We start from the raw sequence: 11,348 nt of genomic DNA, 5'->3' as shown, positions 1-11,348 counted from the left end.
CGCCAGGCTCCTCTGTCCGTGGAATTCTCCAGGCAAGAGCACTGGAGTGGGTTGCCATGCCCTATTCCAGGTGATCTTCCCAACCCAGGGATTGAACTCATGTCTCCCTTATTGCAGGCAGATTCTTTACCATATAAGCCCACCAGGAAGCCCATTTCAGAACAGAACCCAAAGTGTGGCAGGGGAAAGCCAGACTAACGTGCTTATCCTGAAGAATGTTGCCAGTGAAGCTGGTAGATTTTCTGGGAGATTTTTTTTTAAAAGGAAGACGATGCTTGGGACCCATATGAAGAATTTTAAATTTTGTCTCCAGGGACTTCCCTGGTTAAGACTCTGGACCTCTACTGCAGGGGTGTCGGTTCAATCCCTGATTGGGGAGCTAAGATCCCACATGCCACGTGTGGCCAAAAAAAGAAAAAAGTGTTTTGTTTTCAGGATACACATCCCCTTCTTGCTGAAGTGATACTCCGATTGCCCCCTGGAAATATCACCTTCCTCCGTCCCCGCCTCCCCATCTCTCAGCCAGTATTGAGGGGTAGAGCTGGGATCTGCACTGAGCTTCACAGCCCCTTAGCCTAGACCCAGTGACTGGTTCAGGGATGAGCATGTGACCCACACGGAGACCATGAGCACAGGAGACCTTTGCCAGAACAGTGATAAGCAATCTTTCCTGTTTCCCACTGATGTTGAAATATGGGAGAAGGATTGCAGCCGTCTGGCTACCGGGAAGCCCAAGAATAAAGCCCATGAGGGTAACAAGAGAAAAGGAAAAACAGTCCTGGTAAAGTCATCGGTGGTCCAAACACTCTACTCTGATCACCTAAAACTAGGACTTCCCAGTTTCCTGAACTCAGAAATTCCCTCCTTGCTTTAAAGTCAGTTTAGTTCGGGTTTTCTGTCACTTGCAGTTAAGGCCTGGCTGACATGGAACACTTGCTTTGGAGTCAAGTAGATTTGGGCTCAAAAGGTTGGCTTCACACTGCTAACCCACTAGCAATGTCATCACAACCAAACTGCTTCTCCTCCTGAACCCCAATTCCCTCATCCATCAGAGCCGTTCTGAGGATGCAGTAACAAGCTTTAAAGTGCCAGAACAGCGTTTGGCACTTTTAACAATTTTAACAGTTCCTTCCCTCCCTCCAATTTCCTCTAAAGAAGAAAAAGGAAAGACTTGCTGATGGGAAGGTGAAAGGGTGTTTTTCCGACCAAACGCCCTTCCTCTTCCAACAAGTAGGCACTGCAAGGATGGGAAGTACCTTAAAAGAGGCCACCCCTGGGTCGGAGATGCCCGGCGCATGCTGGCCGGTTCCATAGCCCGCGTAGCTCATCACCCACGGCTCGTGGAAGGTCACCCATAGCTTCACACGGTCCCCAAACGTGGAGAAGCAGAAGGCCGCGTAGTCCAGGAAGGCGTCCACCACATCCTCGCTCTGCCACCCGCCGCGATCCTGCAGGGCCTGGGGCAGGTCCCAGTGGAACAGTGTGGCCATGGGCTCGATGTGCGAGTCCAGCAGGCTGTCAATCAGTTTGTTGTAGTAGGCAACGCCCCGGGGGTTGGGGTTATGCCCCTGCCCAGTGGGGAAGATGCGGGACCAGGAGATGGAGAACTTGTAGACCTGGGCCTGGAGGCCACGGAGCAGGGTGACGTCAGTGTCTACCTTGTGGTAGCTGTCGCTGGCCACCTCTGGCGTGGCTTGGCCCTTGGCGGTGTTCTGATGCCCAACTCTGTCCCAGATGCTCGGCCCTCTTCCATCCTCGGCCCAGCCTCCTTCCACATTAAAAGCTCCCGTGGAAACACCCCAGAGGAAGCCTTCAGGAAAAACATCCTGCAGGAAAGCATCCCTTTCTGCCTTGGACTGGTTGGCAAACGCTTCCCAGACTCTCTGATAGGCTGAGCGGGGCGGCCAGGCGTATGCTGCTGTGTCTGGGCCCAGCTGCAGGGCAGTCTGGAGGGTCAGGCTGTCACTCAGAGAACAAGACCAGCTGAGGGAGTGAAGTGACATAAAGGGACACAATAGTAACAACTCTAACTTATAGGTGACCTGAGACTGATGAATGGTGACGATGTATTTAGTTAGTAAAGATTCCAATAACACTGACGCCAGGAAGTGGGCAGGAAGTGACTGGGAGATGGGTACTTATTATTATTACCCCTTCTTAGGCAAGTTAGGATGAGACGGTTGGATGGCATCACCGACTCAATGGGCATGAGTTTGAGTAAACTCTGGGAGTTGGTGATGGACAGGGAGGCCTGGCGTGCTGTAGTCCATGGGGTCACAAAGAGTTGGACACGATTGAGCAACTGAACTGAACTGAACTTAGGCAAGTTATCGCTGTTCCTGCATGACTGAAAATACTGTGCTAATGCTACTATTCTCTGTATTAGAACACCCTTGAATACCGTCTTCAGTGCTGATGAAATTTTTCTTCTTATAATGTATATTTATAAAACACAACTAAAGATAATGACTTCAGTTATTGAGTCTTTTGATTCTATATTGGCTACTGTGATAAAAAATATATGTACATTAATTACCTCATTTAAATTTCAAAATAAGTGTATGAGATAGGCACTACATTATTTATCTTCTTCCTACAGAGAAGGAAACTGAGACATAAAGAAGTGAGTAATTTCTGGGCATCGGGGGCCAGCAGCTATTTACCAGCTGGTACAGAAATATTTCAGTAATTGAACTACCAGTACAGCTCTACTGATGTGTACCACTGAAATATCAACCCCAGCTACAACCTCCTTTCTTCTTCATGTTGCCTGGGTTATGGTCATAATGGCAGGAGCTCATGCTTCCATCCAGCACCATGAGGTAGAAGTTTTGATAAGGGTGACAAAGCAACAAGAGAGGAGCCTGGATTTCTGATGATTTTACCCACTCTAGACTGTCCGTCTCTGGGCTTCATTTATGTCAATAAGCTTTTATCTTTTTTTAAAATGAGAACTCCTTGCAAATGATACAGCTTGCAAATGATAGAGCTCAGAGTCTGTGCTTTTAACCACATATCACTATGTATATGTGTAGATGTGTGGACATTATATGCATATTTGTGTTATGTTTTATGAACATAAATATTTATTCAGAAATAAATATATCTGGAATGAACATAGCTGAAATAAAACATAACATAGAAATGCTATTTGGGAGGCTTCCCTGGTGGCTCGGTGGTAAAGAATCCACCTGCTAATGCAGAAGACATGAGTTTGATCCCTGGTTCAGGGAGATCCCACATGCCTCAGTGCAACTAGGCCTGTGCACCACAGCTACTGAGTCTGTCCCTAGAGCCTGGGAGCCGCAACTACTGAGCGCTTGTGCAGCACCTACTGAAGCCTGAGCACCCTAGAGCTCATGTTCTGCAACAAGAGAAGCCTGCACACTGCAATGAAAAGTAGCACCCCCTCGCTCCCGCTCTCTTCAACTAGAGAAAAGCCAGGTAGCAATGAAAACCCAGCTGAGTCAAAAACAAATAAAATTATTTTTAAAGAGCTATTTTCATACACAACAAAGTCTGATATATTCTGTTTAATTCTAGTCTATTTTCCTTCTCTCTCCCTCCTCTCTCCCTCCCTCCCTTCTTGAGTCCTGTCCTGTGGGCTGGAGAGCAGTGCCTGAGAGCATGCAGCAGTCTCGCCAGCAGAGGGCAGCCTTGAGGAAGTGTTGGTAGAGGTGGGTGTGTTCAGCCTGGAGAAGAGAACACACTTGGGGAGAGGCAGTGAAGGACAAGAGCAGCTCCCTGTCCTAGGGCTCTCGTGTGGAGAGGGGCTGGCATTTTACAAGGTTGGCCCAGAGCGCAGAACTGGTACAGGGACCCTGCAGAAACATCTCTCTCCCATGGGGTGGGGCCTGAGCCTTATAAATTTGTGTGTGTGAAATCCCTTCAGTCATGTCCAACTCTGTGCGACCCTATGGACTGTAGCCCACTAGGCTCCTCTGTCCATGGGGTTCACCAGGCAAGAATACTGGAGTGGGTTGCCGTGCCCTTCTCCAGGGTTCAAACTTAAGCTCCTTCTGTTTTATGAAGCATCAACTCTGCATTTGGTAGAAAAGTGGTGACCGGAAATGATGGCCTATAGGTGTGGATTATCCATAACAGATGCAAGAGTCTGGAGCACACCAGGGACACGGAGGGGTGCCACTCAGCTGTTCCGACCCAACCCTTCTGATCATGATTGTCCTTCTGGCTTGGGTGAAAAGAGGTTTTTAAGAAATAAACTCCACCTGGATAAAACAAAACTTGCCGTACAGGCCTTGGAGCCTGGGTTTGCCTCACTTGGGTAGAGATTTAGCTCAAGAAGTCCATATGCCCAGCCTTCCAGGTGTCCCTCACCTTCTACTCTAACCCTTCCGAGCATCCCAGGCAATGCTCTCATCCTCTCCTCCGGGGAGCAGTGCTGTATCTCCTGCCACACTCTCTGCTAGAGGCACTGGTGGGCCTCTCTGTCTCACTTCTGAGTCTAAAACACTCCGATGAGAAAACGATGTCTGTCCTCCCAGAACCCCCTTCCACCTGCCCCACACCTGCAGGTTCTCCATAAACATTCACCCACTTTCATGTCAGCCACATTGGACCTTCTCCTCAGGAGAAGTAGCGAGAGATCAAGGTGTTGAAAAGAGAACCCTGGAGCTGATGTCTCATGTTATCTTTTGGTTTTATAATCACTGCTTTCTCAGACTGCCCCTTTTATTACGACCTCTTCAGTTTTATTTTCCAAAAAACACAGCGCAGCACCCCTCAGCTGATTCCAAGTATAAACAGAGAGCAGTCTTGATCTGCTTGCTCATGTGGTATACCTGCAATAACCTTCTCACACTCAGCACAAAGCCTGGCATGTCGCTGCTTAGGGGCTGGTGATGTGAACTGCTGATCTGAAGTGAGTTGAGAGGACTGAACAGTAGATGGAGACATGGCTGAGGAAAGCCAAGCGCTGGGAGAAAAAAGGTACAAAGAGGTAGCACATTGAAGCTTACGATCTCGGACAGAGCTATGCTAGAAATGTCTGCAGTGAGCTCTAGCTGAAGGTCTGGGAAGCTAATGGTTGCCCCTAGTCCTTCCTTGACACAGGGTACGAGACATTCCATTGTGCAACATGCTCTGTGGAGTGCTGAGGGTTCTGGGAAACTCCCTGCACTGGCTTCCACACCAAGCTTATCTCACTTGAGAAATGCATTGGAATGTAAGTGCATGCATGCGTGGGTGCTAAGTCCTTCAGTCGTGTCCAACTCTTTGCAACCCTATGGACTGTAACCCACCAGGTTCTTCTGTCCATGGGGTTCTCCAGACAAGAACACTGGAGTGGGTTGCCCTGCCCTTCTCCAGGTGAGTGCAAGAGACTGACATAATTATGGAGATAATTGCAGATCTGCTTTAATTATTTTTTTTAGTATGTGTCTTACCAATTTTGTACTTTAGTCATGTGCTAATAAATTATTTGCAATCCCACAATAATTTAAAACTTTTGTCCTGAGAAACCACTGAATTAGGCTTCTGCCTGGTGCACGGCTGACTTTCCCATTTATGCTGTCTCCTTGGAGGTAATATGCTTCAAATTTCATGAGAGAAAATAGTGCAGAGAACTCACTTTACTCAGACCACATAACTCCAGGGATGGGCAGGTCTATCATTAGCCTGCTCTTCATCATCTAACAATGCCTCCAACAAGATCTTAACTAGAAGGCAGGGGTTCAGACATTAGCTCTGTTAGTTGCTTGCACTCCGTGAACTAGAGGAGGCTGAATGATTGGTGAGAAAGTCAGAACCGCATGGGGCCCAGAGACGCTGTTCCAGCTTTCCCCTCTGAGTCTCCATCTTTCTTGTCCAGAATGGCCACAGAGGACTCACTAATCCAAAAGACACATGATAGCAGTCCCGTGAGTTTACACAGGTGAAGGACAGCAGAGCATTCTGCAAGCATCAGTTATTGATAGTTCAACAGGAAATCTAACATTACCTTTTCTTGGAACTCGATGAACAGCTCAGGAATGTACTAATATCAAACCCAACGACGAGCACTTGATCTTCATTTATGGCTGAAAGAGAAGAAGTTTAATTCACTCCACCTGAAGCCCACCCAACCATGCATGACCGCCACCAACAGTTCTCCTCACTCATAGACCACAGCCAAACTCCAAGCAATGGTTCCAAGCCCCTCTGGAAAATTCCAAGGCCATGATTTAAGGAAGTCACATGTGATTTTTTTTTTCCTACTAAGAACAGCAGTTCTCAAACTTCCATGTGCAGCGGCATCAGCTGTGGAGCTTGTTCAACGCAGATTGCTGGGCCCAGGCTTCTGATCAGAGCTTTCTAATCTGAGGTGGGCTCTGGAATGTGAATATCTAACAAGTTCCCAGTGATGCTGATGCTGCTTTTCTAGAGACCAAATGCAGAGAACAACTGACTCAGAAGACCTCAAACATTAAGAGAGGGTGGAATCTTTTTTGTAAGAAGCAACCCACTCCAGTACTCTTGCCTGGAAAATCCCATGGACAGAGGAGCCTGATAGGCTGCAGTCCATGGGGTCGCTAAGAGTTGGACACGACTGAGCGACTTCACTTTCACTTTTCACTTTCATGCATTGGAGAAGGAAATGGCAACACACTCCAATGTTCTTTCCTGGAGAATCCCAGAGACGGGGGATCCTCCTGGGCTGCCGTCTATGGGGTCGCACAGAGTCAGACACGACTGAAGCGACTTAGCAGCAGCAGCAGCATAAACATGATTGCCTATTTTAACCACTTAGAAAGGGATGGAATTTAAGAACAGGAAATCATTACTCCAGAGATGAGTTAGGGCAAGAGTTACTATGGCATTCATGGATGTGGTTCATGAGGTCTGTGAAGCCAGCTCAGCACTGGTTACAGGTGGTAAAAAGGGCACGACCAACATCTCCCATATTCTGACCTTACAGGGAGACTGAACTGGATATCAGGCACCCAGGGGCCTGCCCCTGGCCCCTTCTTTCCATGTCTAGTGGTCCTCAGCCCCTGAGCCCTTAATGGATACCACTTTCCCTTAACCAGATTGGACCAGGACAATCTTCTTCCGAATAATCATTTTTAAAATTTTTATCAGATGTAATGTTAACCTTTTTTATATGCTGTACAGCATGCAGGATCCTAGTTCCCTGACCAGGGATCAAACCTGCAGCCCCAGCATTGGAAGCATGGAGTCTTAACCATTGGACCACCACGGGAAGTCCCAGAAGTCTTCTGATGCATGGCCCACCCATCAGATTCACTCTCAAGAATTTGAAATAAGAGACATTGTGGAGATGGTCCATGAGTTGTGGGGTCCTATGACTGAAGACGCTGATCAGGCAATGGGGAAATGAACAAAAGTAAAAGCGTCTAGGGTGGGCAGAGAGCAGTCCTGCAAAGGGGGGCACAGATGAGAGACCCTAGAGGGAGGAGTAGTGGAAGCAGACAGATGGGAACAGGGCTGTTGCCATGCTTACAGCTGACATCTCTGGCCTGATGGTCTTTTTATTTTTACTTTACAATACTGTATTGGTTTTGCCATACATCAACATGAATCTGCCACGGGTGTACATAAGTTCCCACTCCTGAACCCCCCCCTCACCTCCCTCCCCATACCATCCCTCTGGGTTATCCCAGTGCACCAGCCTCAAGCATCCTGTATCCTGCATCGAACCTAGACTGGCGATTCGTTTCTCATATGATATTATACATGTTTCAATGCCATTCTCCCAAGTCATCCCACCCTCTCCCTCTCCCACAGAGTCAAAAAGTCTGTTCTGTACATCTGCATCTCTTTTGCTGTCTCGCATACAGGGTTATCATTATCATCTTTCTAAATTCCATATATATGTGTTAGTATACTGTATTGGTGTTTTTCTTTCTGGCTTACTTCACTCTGTATAACGGGCTCCAGTTTCATCCACCTCATTAGAACTAATTCAAATGTATTCTTTTTGATTGGCCTGATGGTCTTTATCTCCATGAGACCCTGGCATCCTTCACATGCTATACAGAACTTACTCTTCTTTCTTGGGTCAGTGGGAACTAAGTAACCAACAATAAGAAGGCAAGGATCACTGCACCCATCTAGGGCAGGCTCTCAGACCAGACCTTCTTCGGTCGCTCCTCCTGTTGGAACCCCAGACTCTCAAGGCTGCTACCCTACAAGCCAGTGCACCAAATGTCACTGCAAACCTCTCCAGTGATGGTCCACTCACCTTTGAGAAGGCCGAAGAGCAGCTGGGCTATGTCGTTCCCGGTGGAGAGGCAGTTCTGGAGTTTCAGACTGAAGATGAAAACTTTCACTTTTGGTTCAATGGTCTGAAAATGATACAGGCCAGCAAGTGAACCGAAGTCGCTGAGAGTAAGTTGTGAGTTAAAAGGGACAGATTTTCAAGATGTGAAGCTACAACACCTCAGTGTGGTTTTGGAAATGACCTCTAGCCGTGTCAGTTAATAAAGGGAGCTGACTCCAGACCCAAGGGAGGAAAAAATTACACTTTTCTATAACATAGGCCTTTCTCTATACAGACCCCCACCAAAGACATAGGTTCATCCATCCTATCACCTCAGGCCACAAGGACTAGTCGCTGTATTAGGACCAGGAACAAGGCCACCTGCCCATGTCAGGGGCCTGAGCTACACGAGAAGCCCCATCAGGTGCTGCCACCATGCTTTGCTTCAGAACAATCTGGTTTGGGGAGGGGGGAGGTAGCGTATAAATGAAACAAGATCAACCCTGAGTTGACAGCTTCTGAACCTGGAAATGGCTTCATTATGTTTTTCTTTCTACCATTGGAGATGTCCGATATTTTCCATAAAGAAATTGAAAAGAAACTATCTTCATTAAAATTGGAGCAGGTGTCATTTTTCTCCCATTTCTAGCCATTTCAGTATCAAAAGGAACATCTTTGGGCTGACAAGTTGTTTGACCTCATTTTAAGTTACTTTTTCTTGGGTTTGGTCGTTTTTCCCACACTATCTTCCCCTCCTCTGAAGAGTTAAGAGCCACTGAGAAATACCAACAGCAACTACTCAAACAGGAGCCTGGCAGGTTCTTTATTTTCTTAGAGCCACCAGTAACAATGAGGTGACTTAAGCTCTGAGAAACAGATTAACTTGCTCAGAACCAGTTAGTGGGGCTGTGACTCACATAGCTTTGTTCCTTCCCTGTGCCGGGTCAAGGTGGTAAAGTCAAATTACTAAGGGAACAGAGGGTTTTCTCCTTCCTGAAAGATCCATGCACAGTGGGGTGGCATGTGATGTCACAGGGCTGGAGAGCTGGAGGAGCCATCTGCTGAGTGGGGAATTCCCTGGGGAGCAGGGTTTCTTCTGAGAAGGGAACGCAGGACCTCCACAGGCAGCTCCTGCAGAATTCAGAACCTGTGGACATGCGGTGGGTCCCCGGGCCTTAAGACACCTGTGGGCTGGCGGGGAGCTGCAGCTAAGGCTCAGAGAGGGGCGTACAGGTTCTCTGGGGGGAGTGGAGAGTGAGGGTTGGCTTGTTAAGGCCAATATTTCCATGACCACATCTACGAAATGTCTTTTTCAATCTCAGAATGAACACTGGAATTCTGATTCTCAATAGCTTTCTACATGAGAGAGCAGAGGATCCATGTAAATATTTACCTTAACAAGCCAACTCTCTTTATCCTTTCCAGGGAAGACTATCTAACCTCCAGAGGCTCCCTATGGAAATTTCCTCAGACAAAACTGCATGTATGAAAGAAAGTGAAAGTGAAGTCGCTCAGTCATGTCTGACTCTTTTCAACCCCATGGACTGTAGCCTACCACACTCCTCCGACCATGGGATTTTCCAGGCTAGAGTACTGGAGCGGGTTGCCACTTCCTTCTCCAGAAGATCTTCCCAACCCGGGGATTGAACCTGGGTCTCCCACATTGTAGGTAGACTCTTTACCATCTGAGCCACCAGGGAAGTCTGCACGTATATGGATTCTTTTTTTTTTTTTTTTTTGGCTGTGCTGCAAGGCTTGTGGGAACTTTGTTCCTTAACTAGGGGTTGAACTCAGGCCTTTGGCAGTGATGAAAGCATGGAGTCCTAACCACTGGACCACCAGTTTATGCATCAGCTGAAGCATTAAATGACTAGTATGCTCTCAGGAACCTTTGCCATTCATCATCAATATGGAAAATAGCTTAAGTTACCTGCAGTTCACTCAACTTCTGTGGTAAATCTGCCTCATTGTGGCATTCATAAGATAAATCAAGAGAGACGAAGTCAACTGCATCCTGGAAATAAGCAAATAGAATCTTTAGAACATAAGCAATTTCAAGATGAAGAGCTGGCTCAGAACTATTCCTTTTTTTTGTTTCTCTCCTTGTTACTAAATGGAATACTCCAAACAGGGATTTTTCCAAGGAAAAAGCAGGATGAGGAAAAGCTGAGGACAAGGTGAGAATGTGTACGGGGTTTGCCTCTGTGCTGTGAGGAATGCATCGTGTATGCACTCAGCAAAGTGCCTGGCGCACAGGAAGGGCTCGATAAATGCGCACGATGGAATGAGTGAGTGAGTGAGTAAAAGAAGCACTGTGGGCCAGAAAGGGGGGGTGTCCAGCGAGTGAGTGAACTCTAAGGAAAGGGGTCAGAGGCCAGAGCTGCCCTGGGTGGCACCCTTCTCGTGGCCCTTCCACTCTGCAGGACAGAGGCAGTGGAGCTTCAGCCACCCACAGTCCACTTAGTGATCTCTGCAGACCCTACCAGAGCTTGGAGTTTTAATTGTAGGCTATAGTCACTGGCTACTTTCAAACCACAGCTTGAAGTCCACTCCCGTTGGCCCTAGCCTGGCCCATACTGTAATCCAGGAACAGAGCTCTCGTGGTCTGTGGGCACTCCCATCTGTGCTCCAGTTAAGGACATACCTCTCCACCCTGTCTCTGTCTGCATATACTTTAAGAACTACAGACTCAGAGTCTCCACCCTTTTCAGCGAGCCATTTCTCTCCTGGCCACGACCAGATTGTTGCCCGCGCTCCCCCCTTCTCTTCCCTTGGGACAGAGACCGTGGGTAATGGCATCCGGGAGCAGTCCAGTGCACTGTGACCTTAGATCTGACTCTCCACTGCTCCCTACGGCTTTTCCAATCAAGTTACTGCCACGTTTGCTCAACACTCCACAGGCTTGCTCCCCACTGGCAAGCTCCACGAGAACATTCTCCTTGGACCTCTCGGCCCTTGCTTTGTCTGTCAGCTCCAGGCAGCACGTGATCATCGACTTCATACTCTTGAAAGTCACTGTGCAGGGTTTAAAGATGAGTAGGAGCCACAGAAACTTACAGCTTGATAGAGTTAGTAAATGTGCTGACCACATGAAGAACAGGCAGAAAGTTCTAAGTAATATAAGAAA

General features: G+C 47.7%; 1 protein-coding gene across 1 annotated transcript in view; it reads right to left on the bottom strand.

Annotated features, from left to right (window-relative positions):
• LCT (lactase) overlaps positions 1–11,348 on the bottom strand; it is a 50,144-nt gene that overhangs the window by 25,354 nt on the left and 13,442 nt on the right. The window contains exons 3-6 of the mRNA XM_069577687.1: positions 10,152–10,235; positions 8,204–8,306; positions 5,960–6,038; positions 1,257–1,983 (exon numbers count right to left, since the gene is read on the bottom strand). Coding sequence (XP_069433788.1) covers positions 1,257–1,983; positions 5,960–6,038; positions 8,204–8,306; positions 10,152–10,235 — 993 coding nt within the window. The remainder of the gene's footprint in view (positions 1–1,256; positions 1,984–5,959; positions 6,039–8,203; positions 8,307–10,151; positions 10,236–11,348) is intronic.

This window comes from Ovis canadensis, chromosome 2 (genome assembly GCF_042477335.2).
Source record: "Ovis canadensis isolate MfBH-ARS-UI-01 breed Bighorn chromosome 2, ARS-UI_OviCan_v2, whole genome shotgun sequence".
In the NCBI taxonomy this organism is placed as follows: Eukaryota; Metazoa; Chordata; class Mammalia; order Artiodactyla; family Bovidae; genus Ovis; species Ovis canadensis.
Note: the sequence above shows the minus strand (reverse complement) of the source record. Positions and strands in the feature narration are given on the sequence as shown.